We start from the raw sequence: 22,489 nt of genomic DNA on the forward strand, positions 1-22,489 counted from the left end.
TTAAAACAGAAAATGCTGGAAACGCTCAGCAGGACAGGCAGCATTTGTGGAGAGAGGAAGGCAAAGTTAATGTTTCAGGTCCATAACCTTTCGTCTGTTTCTGATGGATGGTGATCGACCTCAAACATAACTCTGCTTTTCTCTCTCCAGCATTTTACTGTGTAGTTGGACTGGTTTGTTACCTAATTTGGTAGGAATGTAACAAGAGAGGCAATCGTAAGAACACATCAGTTTGAGCAGAGAGCACACCATGGAGTGAGGTAGGAACAGAGTGAAAACAGTACTTCTAAAATGGGAACTTGCAGCAGAGTAGTTTAATTAAAATTTAGGGGATGGAGAATATAAACTTAAAACTTCCCTAAACCTCTTCACCTCCTTTAAGACACCCCTTAAAACCTACCTCTTTGACCAAGCTTTTGGTCACCTTTCCTTATGTGGATCAGTGTCAAATTTTGTTTGATAACACTGCTGTGCAGCACCTTGGGACATTTTACTACGTTAAAGGTGCTATGTAAATGCAAGTTATTGTTGTTGTTAACCATAAGTTTACTATTTATAGCAAGAATCCTGCAAGATGTGAAAGCTTTGAGTAGCAGATGTTAACTCAGACAAACATCTGTGGGAAGTGTCTCCAACTGAGATTAGTTGAGCTCAAGATCTCAGAACTTGAGAGAAAGTTGGAGACAATCTGAAACATCAGGGAGGGAGAGAGGTTTCTGGAGCAACTGTTGCAGAGGGTAGTCACCCTGCTGACAGATAGGGTGCTAGCATTGGTAGACAAGGACAGCTCTAACTTGTCCCTCCTCACTTTCCCTTTACAAGTCAGGAAAAGTGAGGAGGGACAGGCTAGAGCTGGAACATCCAGAGTAAATGCCCTTTACAAGTTTGAAGCACTGGCTTCCTAGCAATTCAGTCAGGAAGGTAGCAGTATTAGGATATTCGATAGGGATGGTCACTATTTTGCAGTCTCAACTGAGTGTTCCAGATGTTTTTCTGCTTCCCAGGGGTGGGGTAACGGGCATTTTGGAAAAACTGGAAATTATTATGGAAGGGGAGGGAGAGTTGCCAATTATCATGGTCTACAAGGGAGCCAACAGTATAGGAAAGGAAAGGCCTGAAGTCCTTCAAAAGGAGTTTGAGAGATGAGGAAGCAGGTTTAAAAGCAAGACTTCAAGGGTGATAATTTCCAGATTACTCCCCCAGCCACATGCTGGAATAGGGGAGAGGAAGATTAGGAAGCTCAACATTTGGCTAAAGGGGTGTTGTCAAAAGAGGACTTTTGTTTTATGGGGCATTGGCACCAGTTTAGTGGAAGATGGGAGCTATTCCGCATGGTGGGCTACATTTGAACAAGAAGGAAGCTAACGAACTAGCAAAATAGATAAATAGGAAAGGGGCAGAGGAATTAAAGCAGAGAGTAGAGGTAAACATACAATTAAAAATAATTTAGCAAAAAGGATAGTGTGCAGAAGGAATAAGGGGAATAGAAAAGGAAGATCAAATTGCTGAGTGATAAACAGGGGGAAGACTAAGATAAAAGAAATGAGCTGTTAGCTTGGGACAAAAATCAAAAGAAAAGGTGTAGCATTAAACACAAAGAAAAAGGTGTATTGCAATGCTTAGAGAGTGTGGGAAATAAACTGGGGGAATTTGAACAATTATATCACAGGAAGATAGAGATTTAAGAACACTAACAGAAAGTTGGCTGCAAACTGGGCAGAAGTGGAAAATAAAATATATTGAGTTATAACATTTTTAGGAAGGACAGAAGAGATAAGAAAGGAGCAGTGACAATATTCATGAAGGATGGAATATATCCTGTAGAGAAGACACATCAATGGGCAAAAAAGTGACACATGGAATAGTAAATGTGAGGCAGTACATTTTTTTTTTAAAAAGGAAATAATAATTGGGAGGAGGCTGGGTGAAGTGGAAGAGCAGTGGGATTTGGTGGCTTCAGGGTCACAAGACGTTAAAAGCAGCACAAGTGGATAAGGCTAATAGAAAGAAGCTAATTGTATATAGGGAGAATTCTGAGGGACTAGAGAGGGTACAGCGCAGATTCACTAGGGTGCTGCTTGGTATGAGGCTATAGAAATATGAAGAAAGATTTCAAAAATTGGGGCTGCTTTCATTAGAACAGAGCAAGTTACAGGGTGCTTTGATAGAGGAGTATAAAATTATGAAGGGATGGAACAGAGTTCACTGTTTCCAATGATTGGGAAGTCTTGAATGAAGGGACACAGATATAAGATACAAGATTTAATGCAAGTGATTTAGGGCAGAGAGCAGGAAAAACTTCTTTTTTTTTTTAAGTATACAGAAGGTTATAAGGCTATGGAATGCACTGTCAGTGATAGTGACTGAAGCAAAGACCATGTTAGTATTTTGGTTAGATAGGTGGTTGAAGAAAACTAGGTTCCAGGAATAGGACAGGCAAATGGGTTTAGGACTGCCGCTCATGCAGAGGATAAACACCAACACAGGCTAGCTATGCTGAACGCCCTGATTCCATGTTGTAATTTCTATGTAATTCTGTGACACCAAACAGCAGCATTGATAGATTGAAATCAAATGACATTGGCAGATACAGTGACCTATTGCCTCAGCTGACTCAATTCCAACCCTTCTTGCTCATCAATCAGCACTAGAAATCTTTAGATAACCAGTGTGACACCATGCTTAATACTGAGTTCATGGTCAAGGTCTTCAGTGTCAAATGGACAAATAACCAATACTCAGGTAAAATCAGTACAGATAACAGGACCAAGGATGTGGATTCATTGGAACACCTAGTGGACTAGACTATCGGAGGGTTTATCAGGTTCTCTCTGAGCCTGGTAATCTTGGTAGATCAGTGCCAATTTTGTCTCCAATTTACCTTGAGGCTCCTAACTTTAATGTTTGAAGATTTGTTTTTGCAAAATTGCCTTCGTATAATGGAGAGAGTCTCATTGAACCTTCAGTAAAAATGAAGCCAGAGCAAGAGCCCATGCTGTGCTTTGACAGCAAACACAGCCAGCAAGTGGCATATCAAGTAGCTCATGAAGCCAGATGAAGGGTGACATGACTGACTTCATATATAAAAGAATACCTGTTGCTAGCAAGAGAAAAAAAATGGTGGACAGAGAGAAATATATTATATAGAACATGCTGTTCTACTGTCAAAATGTCTTCGACGTAATGGAAATTCACTGCTTTGGTGACCTAAGAATTTTTAACACACATTGTGGGGAAAGAAGCATCTTTTGCTTTTATTTGAAACACAGACTGGCATTCTTACCTGGATACAGATGGACTGCCTTTTGGATCGTCTTTAATGCATTATTCTTTTTATCTTCTGCTGCATGTTTATCTGCTGCCAACTGATTGACAGCACTGAACAAAAGAGCATTCTAGAAGAGAAAAGCAAATTCAAGGCACAAAATTCCAAAACCACGAATGTTCCCTGTTAAGCTGTTTTTTTTAAAAAAGTAAGTTTTTTGGCAAATTGTGAGTTGCAATTAGTGATTTTAGTCTGAAGAATAAACACAAGTAGCAGCATAAATATGTCTTCTGTTTGAATTTACCTTTGTATGATGAAAACTTAGAATCTGTGCAATATTGCCAGCCACTGCCCCACCCTACAAAGAGAAAGATTTGTTGGAGTACTGTTTCTGATCTTATCACTATACAAAACTAAAACTACATAATACTAAAGTTCTTAGTTCAATTTAAATAACTTTCCCCTGTGAGTTTTACATAGGTTAACATATTCATGGCACCATTTTTACATTTTGTTTACAAAGTATTTGCAGGAACATATCTTAATACAAAGTATATTGCTGCAGCTTATACGCTGTTATGATAGTGTTACATGCTTTAGAGCAGGAGGTATTTCTGACTGTGGTCATGGAGGTTGGTGTTTGGAATGGGTCACTGTTCTTGCGATGCCTGGAAAGATGCCTGGAAGGCATCTTCCTTAATTTACGGATGTGGTGAGTTGCTTATTGGGAAAGGGGAAAATCTAGTTCTTGTTGGTCAGTTCTGGCGATGAGACGTTCTGCCAAATGGCAACGACCGTCTAGTTGGGGAAGAAAATGATCGAGGGATTCTGAGAAAGTTTCGTGTCGGCCACTGTCTGACAGCCTTGTGGTTGAAGGAGTTCCTCAAGAACTTCTCCACCTGGGTCAGGTGGGGGAGGAGAAGAGAAACGGTCCAGCTGGACGGGAAAGCCTGTGCCTGCCCGGCCAGCGTGGACAGACCCAGCCTTCTCAGTGTGTTGGACAAGTAGAAATCCAGCATGTAGTGTCACTTGGTGTTTGCGTACTGGGGCTCTACACATATCCTGAGGCAGCCACACACAAAGGTGGTCATCAGGATCAGAGCGGCGTTGGGGACGCTGTTCCCCCCTTCATCTGGGGTCTTGTACATGGTGGCCCTGCGGACACATTCTACCTTGGACCTCCAGACAAAGTGGAAGATAGCTCGGGTAACTGACGGCGGAGTTGTGGGGAATGGGCCAGGTCCTAGCCATGTAGAGCACACCATGAGTACCTCACACCTTATCACCAGGTTCCTGCTGGTTATGGATAGGGATTGCCCCACCCACATACCAAGCTTTTGTTTGGCCTTGGCGATCCGCTCCTCCCAGTTTTTTGTGCAGGCCAGGGGCCCACCGAACCAGATCCCCAGCACCTTCAGGTAGTCGGACCTGACGGTGAATGGGACAAGGGACCGGGCCTCCCACCTGCCAAAGAACATGGCCTTGCTTTTATTTTGGCTCACTCTGGCCCCCAAGGCCAGCTCGAAACAGTCGCAGATGCCCATCAGTGTGTGGACTGACTGCTGGTTGGAGCAGAAGATGGTCATGTCATCCATGTACAGGGAGGCTTTAACCTGACAGCCTCTGCTGTCTGGGATCGTCAACACCGATACCTGTGTCCTTCCAGGTGGATGTGACAAACGGCTCGATAAAACATACGAACAAGACCGTGGACAGCCCTGCCTGAATCCAGATCTGATTGGAAAGCTCTGACTCCCACCCATTGATTAGGACTGCGCTATGGATGTCCGCGTAGAGCAGTCAGATCCAATCGCAGATTTCCTCCCCAAAACCTATTTTGGAGAGCACGTCCATCATGTACGTGTGGACATTCTGTCAAGGGCCTTCTCCTGGTCCAGGCTGATGAGGCAGGTGTTCACCCCCCCTGTCCTGCACGTATGCAATTGTATCCCTGCGCAGCGCAAGGCTATCAGAGATCTTCCTGCCGGGTACAGCGCAGGTCTGATCCGGGTGGATCACCCGCTCCAGAGCAGACTTGAGCCTGTTGGCGATGGCTTTTTTCAGAATCTTGTAATCGACATTTAGCAAGGAAATGGGTCGCCAATTTTAGATTTCTTCCCTCTCCCTCTTCCACTTGTAGATGAGGGTGATGACGCCTTTCATCATGGACTCAGTCAAGCTGCCTGCCAGAAGCATACCCCCGTACACTTCTAGTAGGTCTGGGCCTATCCCGTCCTACAGTGTTTGCATACTGGGGCCGTCGCTTCCGGGAGTTCTACCCTTCTTGAAGGACTGGACGGCCTTTATCAGCTTGTCCAAGATCAGTGGTCGATCAATGCTCTCCCGCTTGCTGTCCTTTAAGACTTCTGTAATAGAGGACAGGAAGGACTGGGAGGTTGTGCTGCCTGTGGGATTCGCGTCGTACAGCCCGGCATAAAAGGATTTGCTGATCCTCAGTATGTCAGCCTGCGAGGACGTCAGCGAGCCATCCTCCTCTTTCAGGCTGCTGATCACAGAGGTCTCTCTGTGCAGCTTTTGGAAGAAGAAGCGCGAGCACGTCTTGCGCTGCTCCACGAGTGGACTCTGGACTGGAAAATGTCATATCTTGTCCTTTACATGTGCTTCCTCTACGGTAAAAGTTGGCAACTAGTGCACATCATGAGAGCATTCCAATCTCTGTACGAGTAAATTACATCAGTCCCTGCCCATTCAAATTTAATTCTTCTGCGCCTTCCTACTGATGTTACCATCAACTTTTCTAGGCAGCAACAATCTTAACATTCCTTTTGACTCTCAAATAATTTAACCTGAAGTATGCAATCTTTCTCATTACAAGCAGCCTAATGAGACACATAAAAACAAGAAATTCTGCTGCTAGTAAAGGATTAGAAAAAACATATGTTCTCTGGCAACAGGATTTTAAACAAAAATACTTACTTCTGCCTTTTGGGGAGTATGTTGAGGAACAAGTCTGGATAATAATGTCCAAAGGGCAGGGTCAGCTGGATTGCTGGGGGAGAACGGTTTAAAAATTTGTAATAAAGTTATCATTTTTTTTCCCAATTAACCTACATATACACATTTGGAAAAAGAGTTTAGACATGATACTGAGATCTGTAAGTAGCACCCAGAGTCCCCCAAATATTTTACAGAGTCCAAACATTTCAAAATTGAGACCACTTGTCATAGCAACAAGAAATGGGTGAAATAAAGCATACATGGAGAATTTATTTCAAGATTATAGAATTTATATTACACCAACCAAGATGCCACAGGCAATATCTGTTAATGACTGCAGGCAACAGTCTTCAAAGGTTCCAGGTCAGCAAAGACCAGATGTAGAGCTGTCCCATCTGCTGCAAGGACATGAAGCATAGGGCTGGCACTTCTATTGATAACCATGATCAGCTGGAGTCTCACACCTGTTTCCACCTCCTTCCAACCATTCTGTAATGCTGACCAATGGAGATTGTGCTGATCTGGCAAATGGAGACACACTCCTCATAACTCATGCAGCACCACTTCCAATTCAACAGCTATCGAACAGATGGTCATGTGTTGGGCTGCTCCATCACTTGCCTGCAGACTCCATTTCATGCCTCCACATTAGTTTCCTTTCATTTCATTTTTCCCATCCTTATGCCTCTACGCTTTCAGCTTTGGCAAAGGATGGAATTGTAAATAATTACGATAATAAGCTAAGCTCACCAAGTAAAACTGCATGCAGTCAACACACTAAGCTTCAGGTGAGCGTTGCACTCATTTCTAGTCATTTGTGACTAAACTGTAAAATTTAAGCTAATGAGTCTGTATGGCTGGCTTTCTAATATAACATAATTTTACTCAAATTCTTTGTGTGTCTTTAAAATTGATTCATTTTTGTAAATCACCCTATTCTTTACATAAGTCTTGTTTCAATTTTTAGGATTCAAATTTTGAATATTTTAAACCATTATTATTTTGGACAACTCCACATCATGATGCATCTCTGCAGTCTTTCACTGAATCCACACTACTACATCTTGTCAGAACTAATAGTTTCTTTTTAAAGGAGTTTAACTAAGTCAAACACATTAGTAACACAGGCCTGGACCAATGTTTTACATAAAATAAGCCACATCTGTCGTAATTCATTCAAGCCTGTATTGATGATGATTTATATGGTCAGTCACGGCTTTTAATTTAAGCTACTGATTGCTGATTTATATCTTCTATAAATTCTTCCAAAATGGATCATAAAGAAAACTTCAACTTTCTATCAATGCTACTTACAATGAGTACCAAATACAAATGCAATTATGAGTGATTAGGAGTAATAAATGTAATTTAAATCAAATGTTTCAATTGTTAAGCTGCAACGGCAAATTTGAAATAGTTCTGAACACTACTTGAATTCAAATTAAATTGCAGCCTTTTAATTACACTGTATCCTAACACATTGGGCCAGATTTTGCTCTCAAAATAATGCTGAGGCTAATGGCGTTTGCCGTTATTTATGCACAAATGGTCAAGCAACTTCAGGCGAGGAGCAGATGCGTGTTTAAATGCCAATATCCAAAAGTTGCTGTCTGAGTTGCAACAGTCCGCCGTTGCTTCGCAAAAATGGCATCTCGCTGTCTGCCTCACCATTGAAATGCATTGAGAGGCGTGAATTTTCTGAATTTGCGCGTCAGATATGAACTAAACTCACTACAGAAAGTTAAGTCTTGTCATTTCAAGTCTAAGTACCCTTTTAACGACGTGATAAGTGTTAATTACTGCCATTCAACCTCTCTGGCACTGAAAATTAATCACTACAAGTGAGGAGTCTCAGATTTTAAAAATGTCAAATTTTAATTTTTTAAAAAACTTTTCCTTTCTGTCTCTTTTTTTCCTCTCTCTCTTAATTCAATCTTTCCAATCCCCTGGACCTGATGGCTTACATCCTAGGATTCTAAAAGAGGTGGTTACAGAGATAGTGGATGCATTTGTTGTGATCTTCTAAAATTCCCCAGATTCTAGAACAGTCCCAGCGGAATGGAAGGTAGCAAATGTAACACCACTATTCAAGAAAGAAAGGGGAGAGAAAACAGGGAACTACAGGCCAGTTAGCCAGACAACAGTCGTCGGGAAAATGCTGGAATCCAGTATTAAGGAAGTGATAACATGGCACTTATTGGCAGAGTCAACATGGTTGTATGAAAGGGAAATCATGTTTAACAAATTTATTAGAGTTTTTTTGAGGATGTAAATAGCAGGGTAGATAAATCGGAACCAGTGGATGTATTTTATTTGGATTTCCAAAAGGCATTCGATAAGGTGCCACATAAAATGTTATAACGCAAGATAAAGGCTCATGGGGTTGGGGTAATATATTAGTATGGATAGAGGATTGGTTAACGGACAGAAAACAGAGTAGGGATAAATGTGTCATTTTCAAGTTGGCAGGCTGCAACTAGTGGGGTGCCGCAAGGATCAGTGCTTAGGCCTCAGCTATTTACAATCTATACTAACGACTTAGATGAAGCGACCGAGTGTAATGTATCCAAGTTTGCTGACGATACAAAGCTAGATGGGAAAGTTAGCTGTAAAGAGGACACAAAGAATCTGCAAAGGGATATAGACAGATTAGGTGAGTGGGCAAGAAGGTGGCAGATGGAGTATAATGTGGGGAAATGTGAGGTTATTCACTTTGGTAGGAAGAATAGAAAAACAGAATATTTTTTAAATGGTGAGGAACTATTAAATGTTGGTATTCAGAGAGATTTGGGTGTCCTCGTACAAGAAACACAGAAAGTTAGCATGCAGATAGAGCAAGCAATTAGGAAGGCAAATGGCATGTTGGCCTTTAATGCAAGGGGTTTGGAGTACAAGAGTAAGGAAGTCTTGCTACAATTGTACAGGACTTTGGTGAGACCACACCTGGAGTACTGTGCACAGTTTTGGTCTCCTCATCTAACGAAGGATATATAGGTGGTGCAAAGAAGGTTCACTAGATTGATTCCTGGGATGAGAGGGTTGTTCCATGATGAGAGATTGAGTAGAATGGGCTTATATTCTCTGCAGTTTAGAAGAATGAGAAGTGATCTCATTGAAACGTATAAGATTCTGAGGGGGCTTGACAGGGTAGATGCTGAGGGCTTGTTTCCCCTGGCTGGAGAGTCTAGAACTAGGGGGCAATAGTCTCAGGATAAGGGGTTGGCTATTCAAGACTGAGATGAGGAGGAATTTCTTCACTCAGAGGGTTGTGAATCTTTGTAATTCTCTACCCCAGGGGGTGTGGATGCTGAGTCGTTGAGTATAGTCAAGGCTGAGATACAGATTTTTGGACTCCAGAGAAATCAAGGGATATGGGGATTGGGCGGGAAAGTGCAGTTGAGGTCGAAGATCAACCATGACCTTGTTGAATGGTGGAGCAGGCTTGAGGGGCCGTTTGTCCTACTCCTGCTCCTATTTCTATTTATCCTTTATTCTCTTTCTGTACCTGATTTGACATTGAATTCGCCCACTCTAATTTACACTTCCTTCTCAGTCCTTGCGTTGTTTATTTCACAATCCTTCAATCTGATTATTTAAGGACACAGTTGCATGCCCTGTTCACTCAGGTCCCAGATGCCCTATTTCCCTCGTTGCGCCATTATCAGCTTCCACTTTCAGCAACTTGCCACCCAAAAAATTTAAAAACTCAAAAGTGCAAGGGCAAGTCTAACTAACGGCAGATGCCGTTAGATGCCCTGTTACAGCAAAATCTGGCCATAAAAATTTCAAAAATAGAAAACAACGCTGAGAGTTAAAAGTAGTGTTGAAGTTAAGAAGGAAAGATCTACCGTAATATCACTATGGAATAATCAAAACTGCACGTGGGGGTATATAAGGTAATTATTCTGTGGTTGGGATATAAATTAAAGGGAGATGAAGATCATCATATACAGAGTCTACTCTTAGGTCAAATTATCTGATTTCTTGTAAGTAATGGCAGAATTCTAGACTGTATATTAAAGTATGAGTTTTTCTTACCTATGAACAGCCTTGGCTGCCTGTCTCTGTACAGCCACACTGTTACCTTGCAGAGAAAACATCCCTGAAGAAAGAAGGCAGGTTTCATAAGTTGAACTGGTTTTACCCCAGTGTTTGAACAGTTCATTAAGTGCTGCTGTAGTGAGGGTGGTATCCTTCTTCGACAGGCCCAAAGCACACAAAGCCTGCAGACTTTCTATACTGGGCTCCTTCAGCATGGAGCTGTTAAAATAAAAGCAGAACAAAATTAACTTTGTAGTTTATGCTATTATAAGATGCCAGCATTCAACATCTACCGATCTAACACATCCTAATCCCACCTTCCAGCACCCGGTCCGTAGCCCTGCAGCTTACAGCACTTTAGGTGCAGGTCCAGGTACTTTTTTTTCAAAAAAAGAGTTGAGGGTCCTCTACCAATTCGGGCAGCGAATTCCATACACCCACCACCCTCTGGGTAAAAAAAAGTTTTTCCTCATGTCCTCTCTAATCCTTCTGCCAATCAGCTTAAATCTATGTCCTCTAGTTCTTGAGCTCTCCGCTAGGGGAAATGGTACTTCCTGTCTACTCTATCTGGGCCCCTCATAATTTTGTACACCTCAATCAAGTCACCCCTCAGCCTCCTCTGCTCCAAGGAAAACAACCCCAGCCTATCCAATCTCTCCTCTTGGCTGCAATTTTCAAGCCCTGGCAACATTCTTGTAAATCTTCTCTGCACTCTCTCCAGAGCAATACGTCCTTCCTGTAGTGTGGTGACCAGAACTGCGCACAATACTACAGCTGTGGCCTTACCAGTGTTTAATGCAGTTCCCCTCATTACATCCCTGCTTTTGTATGCTATACCTTGGCTAATAACGGGGATCATTCCATATGCCTTCTTCACAATCTTATCTACCTGTACTGCCACCTTCAGGGACCTGTGCACATGCACTCCAAGGTCTCTCACATCCTCCACCCCTCTCAATATATTCCCGTTTACTGCGTATTCCCTTTTACTGTTTGCCCTCCCTAACTCCTTGGAGTCTACAGCTATCTTCCTCACTATTAACTACATGGCCAATTTTTGTGTTGTCTGCAAATTTGCCAATCATGCCCCCTACATTCAAGTTCCAATCATTAATATATACCACAAACAGCAAGGGACTCAACACTGAGCCCTGTGGAACACCACTGGAAGCGGGTTTCCATTCGCAAAGACATCCATCGACTTTTACCCTTTGTTTCCTGTTACTGAGCCAATTTTGGATCCAATTCGCCACATTTCCCTATATCCCATGGGCTTTTACCTTTCCGACCAGTCTGCCATGTGGGACCTTGTCAAATGCCTTACTAAAATCCATATAGACAACATCCACTGCACTACCCTCATCAATCCTCCTGGTCACTTCCTCAAAGAATTCAATCAGCTTTGTAAGGCATGACCTTCCCTGAACAAATCCATGCTGACTATCCCTGATTAAACCATGCCTTTCCAAGTGACAGAATCAAGACTGAGAGATAGGATAAACTAATAGTTTGCCCACCACCGAGGTAAGACTGACCAGCCTATAGTTGTTCGGCCTTTCCCTCGTACCCTTTTTAAACAATGGTACTACGTTTGCAGTCTTCCAGTCCTCTGATACCTCCCCTGTATCTAGTGAGGATTGGAAAATGATCCTCAGAGCATCCGCTATTTCCTCTCTGGCTTCCTTCAATAGCCTAAGAAACAATCCATCCGTTCCTGGTGACTTATCAACTTTCAAGGATTCCACTCCCTCCAGTACTTCCTTTCTCGTAATGTTTACCTTATCCAATATTTCACATCTCTCCTCTTTAACTACTATGTCCGGATCATCCCTTTCCTTTGTGAATACAGAGACAAAATATACATTTAAAACCCTACCCACATCCTCTGCTTCTACACACAAGTTACCCTTATCATCCCGGATAGGTCCCACCTTTTCCTTAGCTATCCTCTTGTTCTTAATGTACTGATAAAACATCTTTGGGTTTTCTTTAATCTTACTAGCTAATATTTTTTCATGCCCTTCCTTTGCTTTCCTTATTTCCTTTTTTACGTCATCCCTGTACTTTCTATACTCCTCTCTGCTTTCTGCAGTATTTAGTTTTCTGTGACAGTCATAAGCTTTCTTTTTCTGCTTTATCTTGCCCCGTATACTTCTAGACAACCAGGAGGCTCTAAATTTGGCAGTGCCACCCTTTTTCTTTGAGGGGACGTGTCTGCATTGTACCTATGGAATTTCACTTTTTAGTGCCTCCCACTGGTTTCTCCAAGTAGTTGTGTCCAGTCCACTTCTGCCAAATCACCGCTTAGTTCTGTAAAATTTGCCATCCCCCCATTTCGAACATTTACTCCTGATTTAACTCTGTCCTTTTCCATAAGAATGCTAAAATTAACTGAAATGTGGTCACCATCCCCAATATGGTCACCAACTGTCACTTCACCCACTTGCCCATCTTCATTTCCCAGGACTAAATCTAGAATTGCATCACCTCTTGTTGGGCTTGTCACATACTGGCTAAAAAAGTTCTCCTGGACACCGATCAAGAATTTTGCACCCTCTGTGCCCCTCACACTGTTTGAATCCCAGTTGATGTTAGGGTAGTTGAAGTCCCCTACTATTACTACCCTCTTATTTTTGCACTCAGAAATTTGCCTACATATTTGTTCTTCTATCTCCCTTTTGCTATTCAGGGGTCTATAGTACACTCCTAGTAGTGTGACTGCCCCTTTTTTATTTCTTAGCTCAACCCATATGGCCTCGATTGATGATCTATTTAGCATATCATCCCTTCTCAACTGTATTTGATTCGTTAACCAATAATGCTACCCGCCTCTTTTTTTTTAAAACTCTATCCTGCCTGAAAACTCTACATCCAGGGATATTGAGCTGCCAATTATCCCCCTCTTTAAGCCAGGTTTCCGTTATAGCAATGATATCATGCTGCCATGTGTCTATCTGTGCCCTTAGCTCATCTGCTTTGTTTGTGATATTCCTTGCACTGAAGTATATACCCTTTAACCCCGTCAAATTCCTGTGCTGAATACTATTTAACCTTTGCTTCTTTTGCCTTTGAGTCGCTAACTACGTCACTAATTGCTTTTCTACTTCCCGTTTCCTGGTCTGAATTTGTCCTATCTGTACCTGCCCTTTGGTTCCCATCCCCCTGCCATACTAGTTTAAACCCTCCCCAACACAACTAGCAAATGCCCCAGTGAGGATATTGGTCCCGGTTCTGCTTGGGTACAACCCGTCCAGCTTGTACAGGTCCAGCCTTTCCCAGAATCGGTCCCAATGCCTCAGGAATTTAAACCCCTCCCTCGTACACCATCTCTCCAGCCATGCATTCGTCTGGTCTATCCTCCTATTTCTGCTCTCGCTTGCATGTGGCACTGGGACTAATCCTGAGATTACTACCTTAGAGGTCCTGCTTTTTAAATTTACTTCCTAACTCCCTATATTCTGCTTGCAGGCCTTCATCCCTTTTTTTAAACCGATGTCATTGGTACCGATATGGACCACGACCTGTAGCTGTTCACCCTCCCCCTTCAGAATGTCCTGCAGCTGCATTTATATAGAATGAATTGTTTTTCAAGCGCAGTCACTGTCATTATATAAGCAAATGTTACAGCCATTTGTAACAAAACAGGGACCCACAAACAGCAGTGAGATGGAATTACCATTTAATCTGATTTTGGTAATGTTGGTTATGGGATGAATGTTGACCAAGAGACTGGAGTAATTCCCTGTTCTTTGAATAGTGCCAAAAGACTTTAGCATCTGCTTCAACCATTTGAACAGGCAGACGGCACATTTTTTTGTTATCCTATCCAAAGGCCGGCAGATCCTTCACTGCAGAACTGAGGACTGATGTACTTAAGTGTCAGCCTAGATTATGTCCTGGAGCGGACATCCTTTACACATGTGGAACTCGAGTTTGAATTATGCCAAAACTATGCAAAGGTTTTACACTATATCAAGTAGGCAGGGGCCCATATTAAAAAACTGTTAATCCCATTCAAAGAATACAAGCATAAATGGTTAATGAAATGTAATAATCGTGCAGTTAGGAGTGCTCTTCTGAGGTTGAAACTGAAGTTCATTGGGTAGAGGAAATTTACTCTACAGTTGGCTGACCTGTATTTGACCTAATCGTGTTTAATATTGAAATAAAAACAGAAAATGCTAGAAATACTCAGCAGGTGAGGCAGCATCTGTGGAGCGAGAAAGAGAGTTAACATTTCAAGTCGATGACCTTTCGTCAGAACTGGAACACTGTTTTAGTGTTTAATGTTGATGCGGGATGCCAGAAACTGGAAAATGCTTCATTTCTCCAGCACTAATGTTAATTTGATTTGATGAGCACAAAAATTCAAAAGAAAAATAAATTCCAATTCATTTTACAAAAGTCTTATGAGAATTTGATATTTATCTTGTGAAATAAAAGCTAGATAAGTCCACAGAAATAGTTTAATATGTTCCAGGAGAAATGGTTGAGCTGGAGCCAATTTGCTCATAACCTTCATTGCATTTATCTTGTGCTTTCCAATAATTTAACACTACTTTTATTTAGCTGCCCTACTTTTCTTTGAACAACATAAGCAGAAATAAGAAAAAGTTAATGAACACATTTAGGTTGCTTTATCGGTTAAGTCCACATATTTTCCAACCTTTATATCTCAATTTTTTTCCCTCCTCTCTTGAGCATGGTAGCTCATGCTAGGGAAATTGTTACATAAATACCAACATACTTTCAGTACCTTAATCAACTGGGCTGTGTAATAGCCGAGCTCAATCATGTTCTCATCTGACTTCCACAAATTCAATGCACACTTTCCAGTAGTCATTGGAAATATAGATCCAGTTATGGCCCCAGTGGCTGGGGTCAAAACTGGCACAAAGGAAGATATGGTTGTTAAAGGCCCATCATCCAGGACAAAATTAATTGGCACTTGGAAAAGTATAGGCTAATAAATGAAAGTCGGAATGGATTTGTTAAAGGAAAATCGTGTTTGACTAATTTGATTGAGTTCTTTGATGAAGCAACGGAAAGGATTGATGAGGGTAAACTCATCAATCAAGATGCGGGTTGATGTGTATATGGACTTCCAAAAGGCATTTGATAAAGTAGCACATAATAGGCTTCAATTTTGCTAAAAAGTCTACGAGATTAAAAGGGATAGTTGCAGCGTGGATACAAAATTGGCTAAGGGACAGAAAGCAGAGTAGCGGTGAACAGTTGTTTTTCAGACTGGAAGGAAGTATACAGTGGTGTTCCCCAGGGACGGTATTAGGACCACTGCTCTTTTTGAGATATATATTAATGACCTGGACTTGGGTGTAGAGGGTATAATTTCAAAGTTTGCAGATGACACGAAACTCGGAAATGTAGTAAACAATGTGGAGGATAGTAACAGACTTCAGGAGGACATAAACAGACTGGTGAAATGGGCAGACACGTGGCAGATGAAATTTAATGCAGAGAAGTGTGAAGTGATACATTTTAGTAGGAAGAATGAGGAGAGGCAATATAAACTAAATAGTACAATTTTAAAGGGGTGCAGGAACAGAGTCACCTGGGGGTGTATGTACACAAATCTTTGAAGGTGGCAGGAAAAGATGAGAAGGCTGTTTAAAAAGGCATACGGGATCCTTGGCTTTATTAATAGAGGCGTGGAGTACAAAAGCAAGGAAGTTGTGCTAAACCTTTATAAAACATTGGTCAGACTGCAGCTGGAGTATTGTGTTCAATTCTGGGCACCACACTTTAGGAAGGATGTCAAGGCCTTAGAAAGGGTGCAGAAGAGATTTACTAGAGTGGTGCCAGGGATGAGGGACTCCAGTTACATGGAGAGCCTGGAGGAGCTGGGGTTGTTCTCCTTAGAACACAGACGGTTAAAAGGAGATTTGATAGAGGTGTTCAAAATCATGAAGGGTTTTGATAAGAGTAAATGAGGAGAAACTGTTTCCAGTGGCAGAATGGTCAGTAACCAGAGGACACAGATTTAAGGAGATTGGCAAAAGAACCAGAGGCGACATGAGGAAACATTTTTTTTAAACAGAGAGTTGTTATGATTTGGAATGCACTGCCTGAAAGGGTGGTGGAAGCAGATTCAATACTAACTTTCAAAAGGGAATTGGATGAATACTTGAAGGAAAAAACTTTACAGAGCTAAGGGAAAAGAGCTGGGGAATGGGATTAGTTGGATAACTCTTTCAAAGAGCCAGCTCGATGGCTGAATGGCGTCCTTCTGTGCTGCAACATACTATGATAAAATCATCGCAGCCCCAGGAAAGTGTTCTTGTCCCAACCATCTGCAGCTGCTTCATCAACCTCCTTCATAAGTTCAGGAGCCGGGTTGTTTGCTGATAATTTCAGAGTTCAGTTCTTTTTTGAGGTCCTCAGATATGAAGCAGCCCATGCTAGCCTACAGCAGATGTTGGATAACAAGTGGCAGGTAACGTTCATGCCACATAAGCAGCAGGTAATGACACTTTCCAACATGAGAAAGCCTAACCACATGCCTGACCTTCAACAGAATCACCATTGGAGAGTCCCCCATCATCAACATCCCGGAGTTCATCACTGTCCAGAAGCTTAACTGGACCAGCGATATCAACAGCGTGGCAATAAGAGCAAGGCAGCAGTTGTGTACTTTGCAATGAGTAGCTCACTTCCGAACCCCTCAGTATGTCTCTGCCAACTACAAGGCTCAAGTCAGGAGTGTGGTGCATTATTCAGCACTCGCCTGGATGGGTACAGCTGCAACAACAATCAAGAAGCTCTAATGATCTAAGACAGAGCTGTTTGCTTGATCAGCACACCTACCACTGGACTCAATACCACCCTCTTCATCACTGGCGCACTGTGGTAGCAGTATGTATGATCGGCGGTTCAAGAAGAAGACCATCATGTCAATTATGTATGGGCAATAAATGCAGCCTTACCAGCATCACTCACATCCCAAAAACAAATATTTGAAAAAAAGATTGCTGATCAAGAACTGCATGAACACCTAAATCTTATTTCAAAGCTAATTAGAAAACAGTAATTTTTTTTGTTTTTGTCTTTTCTCGTGCTCTAAAGTGTACAAGTGCTCAGGAAAATACCACAATACAGCAGAAAAGCCTGATCTTGATCTGGAACACTGCATTCTGTGAAGTGGCACTGAGGTACTGGTAGATTAGATTTTTAAAATTTAGTCATGAAGCTGGTGTCCACCTGAACTCCAGTGGTGAGACAATCTGCAAAGTATTATTTTACTTGGTGGAGTTCTCTCTTTCCCCTTGTGTATGCAGAAATTACAACTCCTTTATATAGTGGGTAATTACTAGTCTGATGCCTCATACCACGTGTGAGAAAGTATACATACACAAAAGGGATTGACCTAAAAATTTACTCCTTTTTGAGTAGAGGTCCTTCCATAGCTTGCAGCATGCCAAAATACAGTTTGCTTTTACAGATATTCAAGTGTTGTATATTAGGTACAAAATAAGAACATAAGAAATAGAAGCAGGAATCGGCCATATGGCCCCTCCAGCTTGTTCCACCATTCAATACGATCATGGCTGACCTTCGACCTCAACTCCACTTTCCTGCCCGATCCCCATATTCCTGGATTCCCCTACAGTCCAAAAATCTATATCTCATAATTCAAATTCCTCTAATAACCAATATCTACAAACTACAATAAACAGAATTAGAAATATAGAAACATCTTGAAATTGAGATGGCAATGTAACATGAATTATATTTCCTAGATATTTACCACTTGAAAAGTAAAGTCTTGGCATTGTCCATTCTGTTCTTTTTGAACTCGATCATTGCAAGTGCAATCAGTATGTGAGCCTTCTCTTTCTCTGTGCGAGCAGCAGTTAAAGCCTTTTCATAAGCTGGCAAAACATAAATGAACAAAAGTGTATGTAATCTTTCAACAAATTAACTGACCCCCCCCCCCCCCCCCCCACCCACCCACCTCCAAAAAGAAACTTTCAAAAATACACATACTTCTCAACTTATAAACACATCTCAATACAGCAAAAAAAGTACACAAACAGAATGCATAATGAGTAATTGCAGTTACTTGGTTAAGGAATTTTAAAACGACAATAGGATTATATTAATTGAATTAATTGATAAAAATGATGTAATATTTTCAATTTATTACAATCACATTCTGCAAGCTGTCATATGTATATGTATGGCATCTATCAGACAAAGTGGAAAATTGCCCAGGTACGTCCTATCCACAAAAAAGCAGGCCAATAACCGCCCCATCAGTCTACTCTCAAAGTGATGGAAGCTGTCGTCGATAGTGCTATCAAGCGGCACTTACTCACCGATGCTCAGTTTGTGTTCCGCCAGGACCATTTGGCTCCAGGCCTCATTACAGCCTTAGTCCAAACATGGACAAAAGAGCTGAATTCCAAAGGTGAGGTGAGAGTGACTGCCCTGGATATCAAGGCAGCATTTGACAGTGTGGAATCAAGGAGCACTAGTAAAATTGAAGTCAATGAGAATCAGGGGGAAAACTCTCCAGTGGCTAGAGTCATACCTAGCACAAAGGCCAATCATCCCAGCCCCAGGACATTGCTGCAGGAGTTCCTCAGGGTAATGTCCTAGGCCCACCATCTTCAGCTGCTTCATCAATGACCTTCCCTCCATCATAAGGTCAGAAGTGGGGATGTTCGCTGATGATGGCACAGTGTTCAGTTCCATTCGCAACCGCTCAGATAATGAAGCAGTCCGTGCCGCATGCAGCAAGACTTGGACAACATCCAGGCTTGGACTGTTAAGTAGCAAGTAACATTCGCGCCAGACAAGTGCCAGGCAATGACCATCTTCAATAAGAGAGAGTCTAACCACCTCCCCATGACATTCAATGGCATTACCATCGCCGAATCCCGCACCATCAACTTTCTGGGGGTCACCGTTGGCCAGAAACTTAACTGGACCAGCCACATAAATACTGTGGCTACAACAGCAGGTCAGAGGCTCGGTATTCTGCGGCAAGTGACTCACGTCCTAACTCCCCAAAGCCTTTCCACCATCTACAAGGCACAAGTCAGGAGTGTGATGGAATACTCTCCACTTGCCTGGATGAGTGCAGCTCCAACAACACTCAAGAAGCAGCCCACTTGATTGGCACCCCATCCACCACCTTAAACATTCACTCCCTCCACCTCCGGCGCACCGTGGCTGCAGTGTGTACCATCTACAAGATGCACTGCAGCATCTCCCCAAGGCTTCTTTGACAGCACCTCTCAAACCCATGGCCTCTACCATCTAGAAGGACAAGGGCAGCAGGCACATGGGAACACCACCACCTGCACGTTCCCCTCCCAGTCCCACACCATCCTGACTTGGAAATATATCGACGTTCCTTCATCGTCGCTGGGTCAAAATCCTGGAACTCCCCACCTAACAGCACCTTCACCACACAGACTGCAGCGGTTCAAGGTGGCGGCTTACCACCAACTTCTCAAGGGTAAGTAGGGATGGGTAATAAATGCTGGCATTGCCAGTGGCGCCCACATCCCATGAATGAATAAAAAAAAAATTGTTGCTTACATGCTGAAATACCTAAATGTGATTCACACAATGAATTACTTTGAAAAGATGCAGTGACTTGAAACATAGGCAACCATTGTTGTAAGTAAACTGAATCAGTTAATCTATTAAGGACCTCCAACCCATCCCGAGATGGTATTCTTGCTGTTTATAAACTGCTACATACATTTTTCATAGCTTATTTCTATTATTAAATAATAATTCTAGTTAAACTGAGATGCTAACCTATACATTTGAACTAATGAACACTGTATAATGTATTATACAGAAATGTCAAGCTGACAGACTCTCCCCATGTATTCAGTTTTGCTAACTCCATCTTTACCTTTGGCACTCTCCTGAAGAAGCCCTTTCTTCAAGTAAGCCAGAGCAAGACCGGTGATGTCATCAATCTCCACAAGCGGGTTCAACTTGTAAGCCTGGATAGCCTCCTGATACTGACCTGCAGCACTGAAGAGTAAAAGGGTGACTTTGATGTAGCAGCAAGGTCATCTTCAAACTGCATGTGTTCCAACCCACAAGGTGAATACATTGAGCAATGATCAAAGCTCTTCAGGACAGTCACACTATAGCTGGCAGGAATTTGACCTTTGGCTAATCTACTAACATAAAAGCACCAAAATTTTTTTTAAAAAAGCATTGGGACAGGATTTAATCTAACATATTAATCAACAGAACCAGAGGTCTGTTACCTAGGCTAGAGATCTCACCACATTAAGCGCATGTCAACTTTAAAACTTAAACCCTGACTAACTTCCTTCCTGGTTCTCCCTATTCCCATGCAAAGATAGATTGCTTGCTGTGACAAAAAAATAATGCCTTGGAATTAGTGAATATCTATGAGCTTCATGTCACCAAATGCAACATCAATGTAGTGTATTATAGAAAGGAAATATTTTTCAAATTGCTAAAAGAGGAACATTCATTTGAAGAATGTAAAGAATTAGCTGTGGATCACAAATTTCATAACAAGTTCACATATTGCCCTTAATTTCGTATTCCTTCTAAGTCTACAAGCAGGATTACAGAATTGCCACATCTCAAGACAAAGAATATTTTTAATAATCAAATGATATTTTTGGTCATATTTTGGAAAATTCTACTAGGAACACAGTTTATTTTTAAAACTAGCAATAAAAGCAACAGTACACTGATTCCAAATCAAGTTTACAGTAGTAATTTTCCACTTTCCTTGTATTAATGAATATCTGTTCTGCTAAAGCAGGCTCGGTATTGGAATGTATTGTGTGAATAGTCGAATCTGCTAGAGTATTTGACAACTTAACACATTGTGCATTTATTGCACCAGTAAGCAAGCAGATGCAAACTTTATACAGAAATGTGACAAAAGTTGTGCAACTGCCATTATTGTTAAATAATACAGCTGTAGTTTGACACTGCCACCACTTTGCTAACATTTACAAGCTGGACAAAGTTTCAATTTACTGTTCTGTCGCTACTGTTATATACCCAAATAGGTGATTGGAGTAAGAATACGTTGGTTTTAGTGTAACAGCTGGAATCCACTCAACACCCCAATCCATTGCATGTCATTGATTTTACAAAGTCCATTGAAATCACCGTACTTCTTCTTACAAGTCTGACCCCTTAGGCTGGTAAGCTTTTTTGAATATGTGCACAGTTGGGTAAAATGGATAACACTTTAGCAACTTTTAATTCCTCTGTAACTTGAAGAGCCAATGTGCATGCTGAAGCACATACAAAAGATGTAGTGTGGAAATGTCTAACAATAAGTTACTAGATTCAAATATGTGCGCACTCGTTCGTATGAGAAGTGCCGGATCAAATAGAATAAACTGGAAGAGAGCATACGCCTTTATAGGGATCAGTTTTCAGGAAGATGGGATTTGATGCCTGGAAATAAGCAGAGATTGAGCAATCAGGCACCATTTTTCAGGCACAAGTAGTCCTTAAAAAAGGCAAGACTGAATCTTTAAGAATCTTGCCTCTAAATCTTTACATTCAGGTTTCCAAAGGAGATATTTTTCTGAACTGTGATAGAGCTAGAGCATCAAACGGAAGGCAGAGTACAGGCTAATAAAAGGTTATATACAGAACAGAACATCACACTATTTTAAAATATTAAGCCACATAAACATTCAAGAATAACCGTAGCTAATCATGCAACTAACCAGAACGCCCCAATATAATTAGCAGTAGTTGAAATCACAATAGGGCATAGTCATGAGGAGCTAAGATTTCTTTGATATGCAGATGCAGATACAGAGAACGCAGCCCAGAAAAAGCTAGAAGCATGGGTTATCATTTAGTACTGTTAGTGGTCATAAGAAAACAATCAATTAAACAAATGAGCCAAATAGATTAGGATTCATTTTTGTGCTACATTAGTAAGAGACCACCAAATTAAACATTCCAAAGCTGTGCTAACTGCAACCCCAAGAATGGGAACACAGATGCCCAAGAATCTGTATTGAATGGTCCTAGCAGTAGGAATAATAACCTTATTATTATACACTAAGATAGTAATACCCAAATGGAAAGGAAGTATTTATTTGTGTTTATGTACATTTTATAAACACCAATTCAGTACTCAGTCTGTCAAGAGCTTCATAATTAGAGAATTTTTCACATATTAGATTTAGAGAATTGTTGAAGGTAAAGGTGATGCCATAAAAG

At 41.5% G+C, this 22,489-nt stretch overlaps 1 protein-coding gene across 3 annotated transcripts in view; it reads right to left on the reverse strand.

Moving 5' to 3' along the window:
- skic3 (SKI3 subunit of superkiller complex) overlaps positions 1–22,489 on the reverse strand; it is a 117,044-nt gene that overhangs the window by 29,948 nt on the left and 64,607 nt on the right. For all 3 annotated transcript variants that reach the window (XM_067982859.1, XM_067982857.1, XM_067982858.1), the window contains 6 exons: positions 20,157–20,281; positions 18,030–18,153; positions 10,262–10,483; positions 6,203–6,275; positions 3,570–3,623; positions 3,284–3,395 (listed from right to left, as the gene is read on the reverse strand). In XM_067982859.1, the coding sequence (XP_067838960.1) occupies positions 3,284–3,395; positions 3,570–3,623; positions 6,203–6,275; positions 10,262–10,483; positions 18,030–18,153; positions 20,157–20,281 (710 nt within the window). The remainder of the gene's footprint in view (positions 1–3,283; positions 3,396–3,569; positions 3,624–6,202; positions 6,276–10,261; positions 10,484–18,029; positions 18,154–20,156; positions 20,282–22,489) is intronic.

This window comes from Heptranchias perlo, chromosome 4 (assembly GCF_035084215.1).
Source record: "Heptranchias perlo isolate sHepPer1 chromosome 4, sHepPer1.hap1, whole genome shotgun sequence".
Lineage (NCBI taxonomy): Eukaryota > Metazoa > Chordata > Chondrichthyes > Hexanchiformes > Hexanchidae > Heptranchias > Heptranchias perlo.